At 52.7% G+C, this 19,239-nt stretch overlaps 1 protein-coding gene across 3 annotated transcripts in view; it reads right to left on the bottom strand.

Annotated features, from left to right (window-relative positions):
- PLEKHG4 (pleckstrin homology and RhoGEF domain containing G4) overlaps positions 1-11,715 on the bottom strand; it is a 91,646-nt gene extending 79,931 nt beyond the window's left edge. For 2 of the 3 annotated variants that reach the window (XM_074839531.1, XM_074839532.1), the window contains exon 1: positions 11,066-11,714. In XM_074839531.1, coding sequence (XP_074695632.1) covers positions 11,066-11,068 — 3 coding nt within the window. In that variant the 5' untranslated portion in view covers positions 11,069-11,714. Of the gene's footprint in view, positions 1-11,065 lie in introns of all 3 variants that reach the window. The other variant, XM_074839530.1, reaches the window with a different exon arrangement.
- Between the last annotated feature and the right edge of the window lie 7,524 nt (positions 11,716-19,239).

The following is a 19,239-nucleotide window of genomic DNA, read 5'->3' as shown; positions in this document are numbered from 1 at the left end:
CAGCCACCCAGCACAGACATTAATAGGAGCGCTTTCCAAGCAAGCCAGAGAGCATCTCCCCAAACAAAAAGGTGCCTTGGGACTCAAATGCTTCTTTGTTAATAGCACGGGAGAACCTATGAACTCCAGCTCACTGCCACCACTCCACCACATGCTCACCACACCTCCCAAAAGAGAAACACTCTTTTAAAATAACTCCTCTATAAATCAAGGCGCTAAATAAAGCCCAGGTTAAGGTCACGTCCGGCCATACCGGCTTTCACTGCTCCTCAGCTAGGAGCTGGCTGCCAGTTTGGAGCACAGCAAGGGAAGAGGAAAGAGCACGTGAGGATGGGATGGGCTCCATGGGCAAAGCAGTGTAATGGGAACAACCTAACACAGTCCCACCCAGAATGGCAGGGGAGTAGGGAGAGCCCAGGAGGGCTTCACAGCTGGCAGAGGGCTTGGATCTGAACAGGGAGAAATGTGTAGGGTGGGATGGGCTGCCCTCCCTCCCCTGCATATAACAGGAGCCACAGATGCAGTGAAATGAATAGAGCAATAAAGACTGTTGTGGCAAAGCTCTGCTGCTCAGCCCTAAGAGCCCTTCTCCCCATCACAGACTGCAGCAAGAACCAGGAGTCAGGGAAATATAAGGTTACAAGTGTCTGGGCAGAAGCCCCAAGTCAGGACTAACAAGCAGGCAGCAGGAAGAGGAGCCTAGGATCAGTTACAACCCTGCTCAGGGGACACATCTACCTCTCCTGGTGCAAGCAGATGCTGCAGGGTGGGAGAGGAGCCTGCCAAGAGGCATCTGGAGTAATCAGGTGCTTCTTGAGCTTTTCTAGGTGCACCAACTGATTTTTCTGCCTACCTCTGTGGGCACAGAGAGCGCTACGTAGCAGCTCCAGCCACTGGGAACTCCTGCCATTTCTTTCTGACTCAGGACTCAACTTCTTCCTCTTTGGGACCTGCTGCTCACCAATTAAGTCTGAATCCTGGAGAGCCTCCTATGGGTGTGGAGAATAAGAGGTCAGCCTGCCAGAGGAGCAGGAAGAAGATCCCCAGGGTTACACACCTTGCGCAGCATCAGAATACCTGTGCTCTCCCAGCAAGCGCCTGGGACAGCAACCCAAGTGGCTCAGGACAACACAAGTTGGTGCAGGAAAGGGCTACAATGCTGCTGGACCCATCTTGGCCACAAAGCTTTGGCACCATTTTCCCTACAACTCACCCAAGCACCTTGCTAAGAAGTCAATATCTCGTTCAAGACTTCTGTCTACAGAATGCCGAGTCTTTGTCAAGGAGAACATGAAGAGGCACAGATCTTCCCTGCCGAAAGCCCAGTCTTTAGCTGTCTGAAGACTCCTAAAAACCATCAGTATGGTGAGACCAGACTAACTGCCATGACTTATGGCAGACAGCGCTCCTTTCTAGCAGGCTGGACTGGCCCATGTAACATGTTGAGGATCCATCTTGCAGCAGGAATTTAGCTAAAGGATCTGCAGCTCAGCTCCAAGAAACCTAGACCCCCATCTAAGCAGCCAAAGAATGAAACTACATATCCCAACGTGCCCCAGTTAAATCCAGCACTTGCCGTGGCTTGGCAGGGTGAGAAGCATAGCTGGGCGGTGGAGCAGAGCTGGGAGAGGCTGCGAGCACAGCAAGTGATGCCGTGGTATGCCCAGCTCTGAGTCACCAAGTGTCTCGGCTCCTGCTCAGCAGGGAGACCTTGCCAGGAGCTCCTGCAGCTCTGCCCTCCTCTGCCGGCTACCCGGAGCCTGGCCACGTCCTGCACGCACCCACTTTCCTCCCCTCTTGCCCAGGTACCGACGGACGGTGTGAAGGCAGGACAGAGGAGACCAGAGTCTGCGAAGGTGAGGGGAAGAAACAACCCAACCCTCCCACTCCCCAGAACTGGAAAGTATAAATAAGAGTGAAACTGGGAAGAGGCAGAGGTCCAAGCATTGCAGCACAGGGCCTGCCCGTGGCCCCCAGCCAGCTTTGGGACTGGGGGAAAAGGAGCACACAGCAGGCGCTGAGCAGGACTGGGTTAGCTGGTCCCTCCGCCAGCACAGGCTGCTGTGCCGCACCGCTTGGCTGGGGCTGCTCAGCTCTCAGCTGAGAAACCTCATTTCCAGTAAAAACAGACCTCTGGGCTTTCCACGAAGCCTTTCCACTTTCTGATACAAAGCCGAAAGCCAGGCTGCTTTGCCTTTAAAAATGAGACATTTCTCCGTTCAAAAAGGTCCTTGGCTAAAAACAAGGCTTGTTTTTCTGACAAAATTTGAGATTTCCCACTCCGTTTCTGCAGGGAGGAGAACTCTCCCAGCCCCATTTCCTGAGCCGCTCTAATCACACAGCAGCAATGAGTTCAAGAGAAAAAAAATCTTCCCAGAGCAAGTGCCAGCTCCCCCCTCTGCTGCTCAGTCGGAGGCTCAGGGGGAGGCTGGGAGGAGGGCGCCTGCCTTCGGCACCCTGCCTGCCTCTGGATGTTTTCACTAAAATAACGTACTATTAAATGTTGCAGCTATAGAGGTAGGCATTCACACTGCTGTAATCACACCACCTTCCTGTGAGATAACCAGGAATGGCTCTACCTGTTCTTTGGGCTATTGTTTTAGGCGTTTCAGGGAGGAAAGCACAGCACCCAGTTCCACTTGGGAGGAAAGTGTTTGCAGTCTCACCCAGGCCAGCTTCACCCATGGGCTGTGCCTCTGAAAACGAGCTGCCTTCTGCACTCCACCGTGGGATCCCTTGTGCTGGTCACGGCTGTAGCCTGGCTTGGCTCCCCTGCTGCTGGGGCAGGCAGGACAGCTCTCCAGCCTGTGGATAAACCAGCTCCTACAGCCTTGCAGGGAGTGGTGCTCTGCAGACGGAGCTCAGAGAATCATTTCCAGATGCCTCCCACTGTTCCCCCGGCCCTTCTCCGGGTTGACGCGGCTGCGGCAGCCAAAGCAGCTCCTACTGGGCAACGCGCAGGATTATCATTCCAGGCACTGCAGGAAAACAAGCGCTTGGAAGCGATTAACTCATGATCTCTCATTTAATTAAACAAAGGGAAAAATGATGTATTTGCTTTTCAGCTCTGAGGTCCCGCTTCTGCGCATGCTGTAGGTCTGGGCGTGTTCAGCCAGTGAAAGGCAGGCCCAAAGCTGGGCGATCCCCCCGCCAGGCCAGGGCTGGTTTGTTTTCACTCAAGGGGGACATCCCAGATCGCTTTGAAAGCAAAGCGTGACCTCCTGCAAGCCTCGAGCTTTGGAGCTAGTGCACAGCTATATCAATGCTGTCTTCATGCCAGGGCAAAATGCAGGCAGCAGTGGAGGGCAGAGGCAACCTGGTACAGGTAGTGTGACTGTACCATGCTTCAGGTGGCCAAATGCAGACATTGGCACATGGCAACAGGACCAGCAACAGTCACCTGAGCCTGTTCCCCTGGCCAACACCCCCTGCAGGATGTTGTACAGGTCTGATACAGCAACACAAGAATCAAACCTGCTCTTAAGCATACTCTAACCTCAATATTCACCCTTGCCAAAGACACATTCTGGTGCAGCTCTTTGGAGAGCAAAGCCCACGCACCTGGAGAAGCAAGGCCTTCCCCAGCCCTCTGCTTAAACGTGCCCCCGAGGGAAGCCAGACGCACGGGGCAGCTTGCACAGCAAGCTCTCTGCTGTTTGAGCATCACCTGACCAAACCCTGCTCCCCAAAGCAAATGGCATCACGTGCATTCGGACACAGCAGTCTGGCACCTCTTCCCACCAGAGCTCTCTATTCACACTTACTCCTCTCTACCCTTTCCTTTAGGTTTTCATACTCCAGCTTCTCTGGAACAGCGTCTGTAACTTTCTGCTCTGTCTGCACAACACCCAACACATCAGAAAAGTTGCTGAGAACTGCTGAACAGATTGAAGAGGCCAAAGTGGGGATGAAACACTGACCCACAATCCAAGAAAGTCATCTTCTAGCTAGAAACAGAACTGGGAATTGGAAAGAAACCTTTCCTCACAGGGACATGTACTAAGGTCTCAGTGAACTGAGCAGAAGGTGTGTCTTATCCAGAGCAAGGAATGAGCCCCTGCTCCCAAAGGCCTGTTACTTTCTATTAGCAATAAATCAGGCAGATGATATAGGTGTTTAGAGTGCATGTGAGAAAACAGTTGAAAGCCCTGTCCTTAAACAGACGTCTTCCTGATGAAGGGAAGGGCCTGCTGAAACAAGGGCCTGCAAGTGGATGAGAAGAGCTGTGTATAAAACACCATCCTACATCTGGAGACCAGCTCATTTTGGTTTAGTTTAATCAAGGGATTAAGTCCTTAATCTGAAATAACTGTCTAAGCACAGATTTTTTTCAGATATCATTGGCATAGATCTAACCATGCAATTAATTAAGTTGTACTCTGTGTGATGTAAAGCTTTGGGTACTTTTGGAACACCCTTCCCAGCAACAGACTCATGCTGGAAGAGCGTGGGCACATGGTGGCTGTGGTTTCACTGCCCAGCACTAGCCACACATGCCTCTCCACCTCCTCAAGACCACCCAGGGCTCTCCACTCCCACTACCAGACTGCACAGGTTGCCCTGGTTTGGCACCATTGGCCACAGTTCAGCCAGGGATCTCCACGTTCAGAATGTCATGTTCCTACAACAGGCTCGGACAAGACTTGCTAAATCCTGTTAGATATCACAGATGGAGCCAAGAATTTCCCAGGCCACCTCTACACAAGACAAGTCCTGGGACATTACAGCAAACTCCCTTTCTTTACAGGGCTCTTCTTGCAAATGCACTAAAATCCATTCTCTGTGCTACCCAACAGCAGAATTTGCTTGAGCTCATTCACCTTACTATTAGTTATAGTACTTGCTTCACTCTCAACTTCAGACGTTGTCATCCATCTGGCAAACCAACCTGAGCAGTAGCATCTTGTACCCCTTACCATTTGTGCCTAACACCTACCAAATAACAGGGCACTCTAGGCAGATGAAAGATTTGTTTATACCAGCCAGCTCTAAAATACCCTAGGTAAGTTCTTAGCCAAACAGGTCAGCTCATTTTAACACCTTTTAGTCAGAGGCATTAAGCCATGGCCAACACCTTGTGTTCAGACACCCATCTGGGGGCATCTTACAACAGATGGGCAGCCTCCTGTGCTCAGAGGAAAAATGATAATCCTTCAGCAGGACAGCTGACGAGTGCCAGAAACGATCTTCACAGGGTCAGCATTTAGATTATTACTTATGGGCCAGCTTTCTGAGCTCGAGGCTGTGGCTGGATCACGTTCAGATCCCACTCCTTCCTCTGCAAGGTGCACAAGCTGCTCGACAGACTCCCATGGGGACTGGTGGATTCTCCATCTCTTGCAACCTCCATAATTGAGTGTGGATGCCACTAAGAAAAGATCATGTTTTAGTTAAAAGAGAGCTCCCAGACTCAGGGTGGAAGCTAGGTAGCACTCTATGGTCCCAGTATCCCATATAACAGATGAGCCACAGTTCCTTTTGGCCTTAAACACTCTGTATTACCATGTGTTCATGAAATACAAATCCTGCTACATCAACAGGGAACAGAATCCGCTCTGAAGCTGAGTAGCACTTCCAGGAGGGGCTGGCTGATCGCATGAGAAAACAGTAAGCACACAATGGAGCCTTCCTTGAAGCAGCACATCCCCGCATGTCTTCGATATGAGAAAACAGCTGGCAACAGCCATCAGATGCCAGCACACACCTCACCTTGAAGAAGAGGCTGTGAGGAAGGATCAGCCAGAAGGACAGCGCAGGCAGCCCAGAGATGGCTGTGGCTATGCCAGCTCAGCCCTGGGCCACCACAAGAATCATCAGTCTGTGCCCCGCAGGGAGAAGTGCTCCTGGTCAGAGGGACCCAGCTTTGCTCCAAGACTTTCTGAGCTCACTGGGGAACAGACACACACGTGCTCAAGCTCTCCTGCCCCTGAGCAGCCAAGCCTGGGACCTGCAGTCGGATGAAAACATTTCCCCTATATTCGGATACAATGCTAAATGCATGCCTCCCAGAAAGCTAAGTAAATCAGTCATAAATTCAGTGCATTGCTTTTACTAAACTCCTGAGTTAGAAAGGACTAAACACAGGCTTTTAAAGCTACTCCCTTTATAGCTTTTTTTCCAAACAGAAGACAGTCTCACGTGTCCCATTATTTCCATACATATCAAAGGAGGGTGGAGATTTAACTAGCGATTTCTAAAAGACATCTTTGTGCACAGAAGGGATGTATGCCAAAACGTGGGTGGTTATAAGCCCAAACACAAAGAAGAATACATCCACAGGCATTTTTCCCCTTGATCCATTAACGGGTCTGCATACCAGCCTCCTGAGCATATGAGAAGGACCTTGTTCAAAAGGTAAATGTATTCAGAAAGATGACAACAGACAGCAAATAATCCACATCCTTTAACTATGTTGGAGGCTCAGCAGCACTAGGTTTTTGTTGGGAGCCACTGAAATTTGACAGGCAGCCTCAGGGAAGGTATCCTCTTGAAAGAACCTGCTCAGGAAGCCTTGCAACTCGGTCTCCTTCGAACGCTGCCACACCTAACGCAGGCTGTGAAGCTCAAGGTGGACACCTAGCTCAGCTCTCCAGAACTCCTACAGCTTTTCTTCGCACCACACAAACCATCACCCAGCCACAGCATCGCATCCCATTGGGGGCGACCAGAAGGCCCCATGGGGACTCCCCTCTACCGCATCCACCAATGTTCAGGAGGAGCACATGCAGCAGTCTTCATCTGGTCCCCATTTCTCTGCCACTGAGCCATTTGATTCCATTCAAATCAATGGCTGGTTGCACCAGCTGGAACAAGGGTTCATCCTGGGCATCCCAACCTGATGCCAGGGTGGTAAATTTGAGCAGACAGAAAGACTTTCAGATTCATTCTGTGCTGCTTTGATCTTGGAAGTTTCAGCTTGGTGTCCAGTGATGCAAGAAATGGGATACATATGAAACCAGCCAGGAGCACTTACCACAAGAAAGGCCCCATTTTATTTTTTATTTTTTTTTGTTCATTTTTTAATGAAAGACTAGGCCAGCCAACAGAGGCGAGGCACTCTGTGCAGCAGAGAGGTATTAGCATGGTCAAACCTTTAGAGTCAACAAGGGCACATCCAGTGAGTCACAACTCAGTATCACAAGTGGTGTAGAAAGCACAGATCGTCCCACCACCAGAAGTGGGCAGCTTACCCTAGCAGGCTATCCTTGCTTTTCATTGCTCTTCAGTCAGCAACATGTTCAAACCTGGTGCTACTACTCACTTTTTCAGACTTTGGCTACACTGAGCTCTGCAGAACAGGAACAAGGGGCTCCCTCATGGGTGAAAAGCCAGGAATAGGAACAAAAGGTGCTCTGATATTGAGTGCCCACAGGTGGGTTAAGTTTATAGCACCTGCAGAAGACACCTTGACTGTTTTAACAGAGATTTTTCAGCACTTCAGTACTAAAGAGACCTGTAGCCTCTGTGTCCGTGGCTTCCACCCACACTAAACACCAATGCTCAGGTTTAGGCTGTGCCCACAGACTGTAGAATGGTTCAGTTTTGCACAGATTGGTCGCAGACAGGGTTATGTTTGAGGTGAAGCTAAAAAATTAGGCTCCAGGAGCTGAGCGGCTGTGACTGTGCTCTAGTATTTAGAAGCAGACATGCTGGCTATCTTTTCTGAAGTGGCCAGCAGCAAGATGCTCACAAGGCTCTCACATTATGATCTCTTCTGCTAGCATGGTATGTCCTCAGAGCTGACTGCACCTACAGGTGGATGGCCAGCAGCATGGTCAGAGATGGTTATGCTACTGGATGCTGATTTTCAGAAATTAAGCACTGACACTCAGCGTACAGTCCTTCCTGGACACCTGCAGCATCTCCCCATAAACATTTGGTATCTTCATTCCCACCTGGTACTAGAACACATTTGGTGATTGCTGGGCAGAGATACATGGATGCAGCTGGCCCATCACCTGCATTTTGCCTTTTTTTTTTTTTAAATTGCTACAATGAACAGCATGTTCACCTGCCCAGTGTTTTTGGAAAGAAGCTGGGCAAAACGCACAAGTTGTCATCCTTGTTACCCCAGAGAAGATGCTCTCAGACCACTTCCATGTGCTCGGGATTATGTCTCTGGGCTTTGTCTGTGTTCCAAGATCTTGCTCATGGCTTTGGCACAGAAATAAAGAAAGAAGATCCCCAATGCTTAAAGCTCTTTGTGATTCCCAGACTAATTTCCTTCCCACTCCAGGAGAAGACATAACCAGAGGATAAAAGAAAGACTATGTTTTCTGCTGAAACCCATCCTCTCTCCTGCCAGCATAGAGGTGCCACCTGAGCTTCTCTGCAGGAAGACACCAGCATTTGCACCTCTTGTGATACACACAGGCTCTACTCTACACACCCGCGTGATGACTGGAGACTTGGAGCCTGCCACCATATGAGAGGAGCAGCCCAGGCAAGTCCAAGGCACACCGTTGCAGAAGCCTCACTGAATTCACATGCTGGGTCCACAGTGCCCCAGCTACCATTGAAGAGCAGCAGCAATCACCCTAGTAAGGGTGGAAAAGCAGCCCTGGGCTCCCTGGCCAGCCACTGCAGCTTTAGCAACTTCCCAGTGAGGAAACTGTCCCTCACAATCTGGGGATAGAGGCTGGGAACCAGACCCCCACACTGTGCAGTGGAGGAGCAAGGCTGTTGCTCTCTTTGCTTCCAGCCAAACCACCCAAGAGCACAGGGTTTTACATCTGCTTGGGTGGAAGGTGTTCCTCAAGTGGGGCACACTGTGGTCTGGCCATATGCCCTGACCATCTCCTGCGCCCTATGCAGCAGCAGGCACCAGGCAAGGTGAAGCCCGCTCCCTCTCCCATGGAGGAGAAATCCCTACCAGGGAACGAGGGCAGATCCCCAGCCATGAAAGCCATGATGGGATGAGCAGGGTAGACAGAGCCCAGCCAGGCTCCTGCCTTGCTCACACCATGGGGTTTTCACAGATGCAAAAGTCAGTTCTAATGGAAGTGGGCTACTTTGGCCTACTGCATCTTACACATTTGGTGCTTTAGCCATCCTCCAGCTGCAACAGCCCTATGCACCCATACACACACCACATCATCCCTAACACTGAAACATGACTGGCATCCCATGAAGAGGAATCACCTGCCTCACACAGAACAGGGCAGCCAGCGGCTGCACAGTGCCAGATCTCCATCAGGAGCCAAGCCTCTGAGAGACTTGCAGACTGCCCGAGGCCATGGGGAAGCCTCATGCAGGCCAACAGACTGACCCACATTCACTTAGATCTAAATCTTTTGCCTGCAGCATTTGGTTGATTCACCAGGACACCAAAAATTCAAGTTAAACAGAACAGCTTGGAGCTACAGTCACAACTCAGCTGCTCACAGAAATGCACCTCCCAAAATGCAGACTGGTCCACCACGGCACTGCAAATGGACACTGGCCATGGACCACAGGTGTCTGCAGTGTGACTAGTGCCCATTGCTGGATCTGTGGCAGCTTGGCCCCTCGTTCTTGCTCCTTGAGCTGCCAGGCCTGAGCTCAGCACCTAAGAAGCACATGGGCCCCCTCAGCAGCAATGCATGGTCCCTGTATGCTCACAACCCCACCATGGCACCGCGCTGCACAAAGGCCTCTGCTTCAGACAGCTTTTGCATCACATGTTAGAAAAAGGTGAAGGAGGACCTGAACTGGGGATGAAGCCCTTGGGAATCAGAAAGTCAGGAGCAGAGTAGCAGCAGCTAGGCCTCCCAGAGCAGGAGCTTCACAAGCACTGCTCCAGTCCCTATGGCAAAATGGAGCCCATGGGGCTGCAAGAGATAGCACCCACCCTGCACAGCCCCGAACAGTGCTCTCCTTTGATTTCAGCTTCATACAATAACCAGCACAGACCAAAAATTACCAGGAACACACTAGGCATGGGGTGAAGGAAAAAGGTCTCCCAACTGGGATGGAAAAGTGGAAGTAGTGAGATGCCCGCAGGCCTCTACAGCAGGATGGGAGAGGAGAGCACAGCACAGCTCTGACATGGCCATATGAGGGTAGACAGCCACGGGGTCCCCAGCAGGGGAGCTGGAGGGTGGCAAAGGGAAGAGACGTGGGTCCGTGAGCTTAGCTCAGGTTGCAGAAACCCAAAATTGGACAACTCATCTTTCAGTGAAAGCCAAGCTTCTCCAAGCCCAGAAGCTGAACTTTTAAGAAAAAAAGCAACTCACTGCCAGGCACAGCAGCAATGCAAGCCACTTGTCCCCCTCACGGACTTTGTTCCCTCTGCTGTGGAGAAGCAGCCCATGACACAGCAGGACAGGTCCAGGAGATTTAGGGCTGCTGGGCACACAGATCCCAGCCTGAGCCCAGGAACCAGAAGCCAGAGTGGTGCTCAGTGGGTGCTACGGGGCTAGCAATCCCTCCAGCCTCTGCCACCCCAGGGCTGGGCACCTCTGTTTGCAGGGCAGCGCCAGTGTGGCTGGGCAGGGGACAGCCCTGCAGCCACTCCCAGGGAGCCAGGGTGCTCTGCTGCCCGGCTGGGCTCGCCTGTCTCTCCCCTCCCCAAACAAGGATCCCCACGTGCAAACTTGACACTGAAAGGGAAGGACCCCTGCCTGGCTCCAGGGTTTCTCTGAACCCCTAGATGCCCCCCCTGGGCAGGAGAAAAAAAGCTGACGCTCTCCCCATCTCCAGGCTCTGCAAGGAAGCAGTGCCCACAGCCCCAGAGCAGGACTAGCAAAGGGCAAGGGCAGGACAGCCCAGCATCCAGGCAGCCTGAAAGATAGGGCCCTGCCTGACCTGCCCCATCCCAGCTCCTCGCTCCAGGGCTGCACCCCCATAGGCACCCCGTGAGGGGGTCAGTGCCAACAAGAGTTCCATGTCCCTGCAGCCACCACCCAGGGCTGGCACCCAAGGGTACAGTGCTCCATCCGAGTAACGGGAAGTGCCAGAAGAGCCGTTTCCCACTCCCGGCATTAGCACGGTGCATTGGCTCCAGGCAGGCTGCCCCGATAGCGGCTCCATCCCGCAAAGCCCTGCTCGTGCCCAGGGCAGGAGCCCTTTGCAGAGATTTCCTTACCATGTTCCCGGCCTCCTTTATTCCCCCTCACTTCCAAAGGCAGCTTTTTTTCTCTTTTTCCTCCATGTGTGCGACGGGGCGTCTCCTCTCCCCTCCGACGTGAACCACCGAAGCACTTTGAGTTCTGGACTGTAATCCAAGCCCTCACCGCCCCCAGCACAGCTCCAACTAATCTAACTCATGACACTACCGGGGCTGAGGAGGGGACCTCAAAGGTTTCTCTGACAGCCAACTCCAGTGCTAGACGGTGGAGGGGCATAGCGAGCGCAGGGTGCTGTGTTCCCCAGCCCTGCAGGGACCTTACAGACACAGGCAGAGCCAGCAACGCTCGAAGGCTGCTCGTAGGGCACCGCTGCTATCTGCGTCCCTCAGAACACGCCTGGCCCTCCGCACAGACCTGTTTAATGCGGATGCTTTGTGGCAGGGAGCTGCCTTCGCCCGGGAAGATCTGAATAGCTGCTAGAGGAGAACAAGCCCACGGCAGGCATCCCAAGAAGGTCTCCAGCTTCCCAAAGAGGTTTCCAGCAAAATCTTCCCCCTGCCTTCTCTTGGCTTGCGTTTCTCTAAGTCCAGAGAAGTTTCTCCACTCCGCGAGATCCTGAGGCAGCGCTGCAGGTTAAGCAAAACACCGAGAAATACAAAAAGAGTGCTCTGAAATATTGTTTTTCTAACTTCTAGAAGGAAAACAGAGAGGCAGTGACCGCTTCAGGCAACAGCAACAAACTGCATTGGTATCAGGCGAGAGATGTGGAGACCTCACCCTCTCCCAAAGGAGGAAGTAATTTAACATGGCAAGTTTCTCCACCCCTCCATTAATTGTTTAAGATGGCCAGGGGCCAAAATACTGCCTGAGCAGTGGGAGCAGCGGGGAAGGTCACCGAACAGCCAGGCAGCAGCCTACAGAAGTGACAACGGGAAAGGGCAGAGCCACAGAGGCGGAGAGGGAGGGGAGAGGCAGGTGCCGCAGGGCATCCCAGGATCTGCTGACACAAAGGCTTTGTGTAACGGGAAGCAGGCGGGAAGTGACACACAGGCGAAGCCTCTGAGCCCTGGGCACGAGGTGTAGGGTCTGGCACCAGGGCTTGGGACCACGAGCTGCCTCCCCAGCCTTGGCCAAGCAGCGCCGTGGTCTCGGCAGCCTCGGCAGACACTGACCCTCCATCAAGGGTGATGCTGGTACCTGGCTGTCCCTGCTTCTGGGAGAGGGCACACAAACCAATCCATGCCAAGAGGAAGGGTGACTCAGGCAGGACATGAGGATCTACAACAGGAGGGAAGACATCCCCCCACTTGGACAAGCTCAGCAGAGGAGCACAGAGTACTTGCAAACACAAGCGGTGTTTGCTGGTGCCCTGGCTCAAGGGGCAGGCCCCCACAGCCTTCCCAAGCCCTGCTCCACCGGGCCAGCAGCAGAGCCCACATGGGCTGGTCCAGCTCAAGAACACCTTCAGACACACCTCTCCCTGGAAGGACTGCCAACAGTTGTCCCTAAAACCCATCACACATGATGGCCTCGTGGCGTGTTTTCAGACATAACCAGCAAACAAGGGTTCGAGCAGTCCCAAAGCCAACCATTCAATACACCAGCTGTCTGATGTGCTGTTGTGTTTCCTACGGGCAGCAAGGATGGATGACAGTTCCTGCAGGGTTGCAGTTCGCCTTCCTTAAACAGAGACGTCCTCCTAAAAGAGGATGCGACACTGACAGTGGAGGACCAGAGCCGAGCAGCTGCCTCACGGTTCATCACTTCATTTTTGAACAGCCCTTGCTTGCAGAGGCTCCCCCACAGCCTCTAATAGTTCCCTTGTCCCTCCTGCAGTGCCCCACAGCAGTGAGCACCTCCAGCCCACGTCAGGCAAGATCAGGTGATAATCCCAAACTGGGTGATGGAGAGCATCCCTGCAAATGCAAAGGGTATTAACAACCCAGCACAGGCACTACCTAGTTGTTGCCACCTGCAACAACTAAAGCAATTTGTGATCTTGTCTGTGGATGCAGGAGAGCCTTTCTTTCTCCCTCACATTTATAGCAGGAGGGTGGGAAACCTGGCATACTTCCCCAGCAGAGCCTCCGACCACAGATGCGAAATCTGCACAAGCCTACATTTGCAAAATAGCTTTGCCCTTCATCTGTTCCCCAAACACATCTCCCGGCCCACAGATGTGGCTACACCTTTGCAACATCCTCCTGCAGGTGCTGGGAGTCTCCCTACGGACTGCACCTCTCTGAGAAAGGGAGCACAGAGAGCAACATACCTCCAGCACGCACATGGAACAGAGCTGGCTGTGACAAACCTCGTGCTATCAGAGGTGCCGAGCTATTTCTGTTGGAAGCACGGCCCCCACAACAGAGTAAAGGAGGTAGAAGAGATCTAGCATGCCCCTCATGCCCAGATGTTTTATGGAAACTTCCTTGCTGTTTCTTCAACTGCAGCAATTACATGCGGGTTTCCTTTCAGGAGGCCACGGCTGCCCAGGGGTAACCCAGATCCTTGCACATGACTATTTTTATCCAGCAAACAGGGCTCTGCAATTACCCTGGGGTCTGCAGGGGGACCAGCCTCTGAGCAGAGATCTGAAGCCTCCAAGCAGTCTGGCTGCCAGCAGCCTGGGTATTCGGGGCTACGCTAGCAACCAGCCAAAGCCCCAAACAGTTGCATACAGCCCGTTCAAAAGCCTGCTGTGGGGCCGAAAGGGGCCCCACGGGCTCCTGCACAAACCAGGACCTACCTCACCTTTTGAAACAGAAATGTACGCTCCCCAGGCATGAAGGGCAATGCAGACCCAGGTAGGGCTGGGGCAATCCGAGAGCCCATGGGGACAAAGGGGATGGAGCCGAGAACCTGCTCCCATGCTGTCACTGAACCGGTCAGGTCTCCTGCACCCAGGCCTCTGGCAGCAGCTTCAGGGTGAGAGCAGCTTTCCTCACCCCTTCAGGTGGCTTGTGCAGGCCTGGGAGCACAAGGTTGCCTTCTCCTTTAGCTCTGAGTTAGCAGCAGAATAAGATACTGTCCCACCTAATTCCAGCTCTTCGAGGGCCAGAAAGAGAAAAGCGGTGCTTTCAGGGGCCGGTATAGAAGCTTGCAGCATCCCCCTAAACACAGATGAGGAGGGCACCCTATAAGCACACACAGCCCAGATCTGGTTCCTATCCCATTTTCCACCTCGGTGACCAGGGACAGAGCCAGGTGCTCCCCAGACCACACAGCCAACCCTCACTATATCCAGGTCCTACTCAAACTATATTCCCATCAGTAACACGCTTTTTGCGGCGCAGCAGCCAGCTCAGTGGTGGAGATGACAGCTGAAAGCTCTCTGCAAGTCTCCAAACCAACACCACACAGGACAATGCAGGAAAGGTGATGATTGCAGGTATTTATTTATCGAAGCAGAGGGTTGTCTAACACAAGAGAAGTTTAGAGCCCAATCTCATGCCTCTTCCCTCTTCTACGCTGCGCTCAAAGCTCAGAAGCACCTTCCCCCAGCTAGGATTTCCAGGCTGAAGAGCCCAAGTTCAGCTCACCCCCATCCCAGCTGGAGGCAGTGACGTTATTTCCTGTGCCGTGGCACTGCACTAAGGGGAACATCACACTGCTGTTTACTCATGGCTGGATCCTAATATAGCTTGACTTTTTTTTTTTTTTAAATTGCAAAGCAGTCTTTCCCTCCTCTCCTGCATTGTAGGTCCATTTCCCACACAAGCACATGGGAGACAGCTGTAGCCAGCACTTCAGTGGGTGTTAAAAAGCCCCTCTTGACTGAGGCTGACAACAATGCTGCACTTGTTCCCCAACACAGTCTCTCACTGTCTCCTCACAGGAGCAGCTCCTCGCTCTTGCACAAGGCCTGCGCTTTCCTCTGGGTTGGTTTAATTGCTGAAGCAACTGCAAAAGGCTGCTGTCATCCAGCTCTGCCAGCAGTGATCTGTGTGCTCCAGCTTCCCTTCCAGCAGAGCCAGGTCCTCTGCATGGACCAATGGGCAATTTTACCTTCAGGGAACCACTTTGGTACCCGGCTGTGGTGGCTGCTAAGCTGCCCCAGAGGTGAAGTATGGCAAAAGGCAGCAAATGCTGACATTAGGAAGGATGAGGAGCCAAACTTTGAAGGCTGTGGGGCCTCTCTAGAGTTGAAAGAGGAGGAGGTGGGAGAGGTGTCAGCACACCAACTATTCTGAAACTTGGAGTCATAACTTCAGACCCGTGTCTCTTTCCCCCTTGTTGGATCTGGTTTCTGGAGCTGCAGTATTTCTCAAGTGCCTGCTGAAGCTGCACTTCAACTGCAACCTAGAGCTCCGTAAGAGCTGGGAGAGAGCACAGGCAGAGGTAAGAGGCAGGCAAAGGACCTCTGCCTTTGAGTCAATGCTAGCAGAGTTCTGCTTATTTTCAGTTGTGCAAGTCAGAGAAAGCTCGATGCGTTTACCAATAGGACTCAACTGTGCTGGAAGAAACACAGGACAGATGTTTTAGATGCCAGATAAGGGCATCCTCTGACCTAGGAGAAGTTGTGCAACATGCATGCTAGCTAGACAACTGCACTACAGCGGCCAACAGCTCTTAGGAAAACATCCCCACGCACTCCACGTTAGCTTCGCACAAGCACTGGTGTAGTCCTTGGCCCGGTATAGGGAACCTCCTATGTCTACAGGGACTTCCAAGGGAAAGGAGAGCCTGGGAGCAGGCTGTGGCAGAGTGGTACACTAGGACCTACGGCCCCTGCTAACCCACAGATCAATGGATGCCTCTGAATCTACTTCCAGGCATCTCCTCATCACCAGACAGGTGCTCTCCACCAGCTCCCATGTCCACACACACGGCTGTGCAGATGCCCCATGGATTAGGCTGTGTCCTGAAAGTACAGGTTCAAGAAAGGTACATTACAATCCCACCAAGCTACACACTGTGAACCCCATTCCCCCTCCACTTGGCAGCCTATAAAAACATGGGAAGCCACCAAGATGCAGCGTTAGACCCCACTCAGCACAAGCAGGTGCCTTAACACCAGCGATAGATGTTTGCTTGAAACAGGTTTTGTCAAAAAAAAAGCAGCAAGTGCTGCATCAAGTAGAGCTGCAAGCAGCCCTTTGTATCAACAACAGCATTTCAGGAAAGAATTAGTTCTTTCCCCATTAGGGAGACAAGAGTAGGTTGTATCCAGTTTAATAATATTTAAACCTTTATTTGAGATCACAAGTAAAGCAGGCCTTGGCTTCACAAAAACACATCTTGGTTTAACTAATTAATTTGATAATCCCCTACTTGCAATCCTCAGGAGACATTCAGCTTCTAAAGCAAGTAATTACCACTAAGTGGCAACCTCTTTGTGAGGCCCAGTCTGATTAGGGAAAAAATTTGTTAAGCCAGAAATATAATCGTGGTGTGATTTCCCAGAAGGACTGGAGGAGAGACTACATAACAACAGCCGGTCACGCTCACCATTTGAAGGAACAGGAGCAACTCAATTACGAGGTCTCCAGCTACACTTCAAGATGTTGTTCAGTGCCACGTGCAAACCTGGCGTGCAGTTAACCATCAGGAGGCTTTACAGATGTTTTATCGGTACAGAAGTCAGGAAGGGGCCACTTAGGGCTCTCAAATACCCATGTGTGACAGAGGATGGGGAAAATTTGGAAAAATAAATAAATATTGCACATCAGGCCTGCTGCAGCACACATGCAGTCCCATGGAGAAGCAATCCAAGCAGGGAAATGCCAGCCTTATAGCCTCTCCACACAGATAGGAAGGCACACCCTGATGACACACAGTGTCTTCCCCAGACAAGCCAGTTGGACTCAATACATGCAGAGCACTTGCTAGGCTAATGCCTGCTCCAGGCATCCCCAAGTGCCCAGGGTCTCAGCTCAACAACAGCCCAGCACTAGCATCGATCACTGCCAGAGCCCACAGGTCAAAGGCTGCTTCTGCATATGCCCAAGACACCTGTCTCAGGCTGAGCAGCTCTGGGCACCTTTAACTTTGGGCAGTTCTTGTGGGGGCACGGGGTGGCCCTCAGGCCTTGCAAAGTGGCCATGCTGCATGCTGCTCTTGGGTTAACGCCTCTACAATGGCATCCTCCAGAGACTTCTCCTTATGTGAAAGTCATGGACGCAGCCAGTGCAGGTAGGAGCAGGGCTTGGATGGAAACCAGGCATCTTCCCAATAGGCACATTTTCTCTACAGCACACACCCCAAGATGTTACCCCACTGGGGTAGACTCCCCTGCTTGGGTGCTGGGTCTCAGCATGCCGGTGCTCTGAGCTCTAGGCAGCTGCACTGGTTGGCAGGATGTGACCACTGTGGAGAGAAGGCTGCAAACACCCTGAGAGCCTGGAACCCGCTGAAAGACCTGTAGGACACAGAGCCAGGCAGGGGCATGCCTCTGTGGATGCAGACCCAGTTAAGAGAGCTTAAATCCTTTAAGAGGAGCTGCTTGTTTGTCTCCCTGGAGTTTAGGCACTGCTTGCCTTTCCTGAGGACAAAGTGTTCTTGGCTTAGAAGTCCAGCTGTGGTTTCAAGACAGCTGCTTCAAAACTCACCACCATCTCTGAACAGAAGAGCAGATTAGCTTTCTGTGAAAAGTCACCTAAACCCAACCCAACTCTCTTCAGATCCCACACATTTAATGGCACAAGACAGTCATCTGTTTACCTTCCCTGCTGGCAGTGATGTTGCATGCTATCTAGCCCCGGCAGCACATGTTTACTGTACTCTCTGAGACAGCATGCTCACCTCCAAGCTAGACATGCCAGCAGGCACCTACGCCCTTCCTGCCCCAGCCTAGCGGCCACCTCCCCAGCCCTTCTCCCACTGACAAGGGAGACATGGAGCACAGGGTGCCACAGCTACTGCAAATGCCGCCCTCAGTCGCAGCTGCCAGGGCCTGCTCCTCCTTCCAGGACTGCTTGACAGAGCAATGGTTGTAAGGACAGACAGACACCGCCCCCCCTCCATATCTCTGCACCACCAGAAGCCCCCCACTTGTGTCACTGCTCTGTGCCCAGCTCACACCTGAGCAACCAGCACCCACAAGATATCTGCCCAGCCCAGGCCAAGAGAAGTAGATACAGCCCTCAGCAGATGCCCTAAGTAGGTACTAAGCACCAATGATTACCAAACAAAGGCTGGGACACAATCCTGAGCTGGACACCCACTCCTTCTCTTCCCAAAAGCAACTTAAATCCAACCATGTTCTGCTAGGAGAGAGGGCTGACAGCTCTCACCACCCCACCCCAGGGGAGCAGGGACCCCACCTCTGACCACTGGCTGCAGTCTCTGCCCCACACTATGCAGAGCCAGGGCCAGCACCCAGGTCCTTCCTGGGGTGGCAGCCAGGGACCACAGGACCTCCTTCACTCTCTGCTCCAGGAGCTCTGACCCCCAGGATTACCATTCCCTCTGGGCACACACTCTGCCCCCGTCCAGCCCCCTCAGCCCCTCACAAACCCCACACTTACAGCCAGCACTTGCAGAGCCTGCGCCCAGCAGATCCCAGCAGATCCTGCAAACCATTCTCCCATGGCAGAGTCTCTCCAGAGAGAAGGAAAGCTCTCACCTGCCTGCAGTTTCCTTCTCCAGATCAAGCAGAGAAGCAGCTGGGTTAGCTCAGCACTCACTGGGGCAGAGCAATAGCCCTGAGGTGCAGCTCCAGCTGTGGGCATGCAATCAGTGCTTTATACAGCCGCATGGGCGTTCCCTGGGACCAGCTCTCATGTTGCCTGTAGCAGCTGGGCTGTGTTGCCCACTGAACTCGGGCAATCCCACTGTGGGGCCTCCAGGTGCTCCTCAAAGTACTATTAATCCTGCTGGTATTTCCAGCAGGGGAATAGCAACCTCCTCAGAGCTGAGTGACAGTCTCCCCTAGTACAGGAGAGACCTGCTTTGCCCCCCTCCAGCCTTGCCCAGCTGGTAGCAAAGGGGAAAAATCTGGTTCCTCCATCTCAGCCTCAACAGAGCAGCTCCGCAAGGCTCCAGGCTGAGGTTCAAGCCACTCTGCAGTGGGCAGGCAGCAGTTTGGGGTGAGGGTCTTCTCCCCAGGGGAGTCTGGAGCCAACTCTGCTGACTGCAGATCCAGAGCAAAGGAGGTGATGGCTCCTCAAATGCCCCTGGGAGGGGCTGGTTTGATGGGGTAGGAGCAGTCTACCACAGGACATCTGTAGCTGAGGAATGAACCTCAAGGAAT

Source organism: Strix aluco, chromosome 14, assembly GCF_031877795.1.
Source record: "Strix aluco isolate bStrAlu1 chromosome 14, bStrAlu1.hap1, whole genome shotgun sequence".
In the NCBI taxonomy this organism is placed as follows: Eukaryota; Metazoa; Chordata; class Aves; order Strigiformes; family Strigidae; genus Strix; species Strix aluco.
Note: the sequence above shows the minus strand (reverse complement) of the source record. Positions and strands in the feature narration are given on the sequence as shown.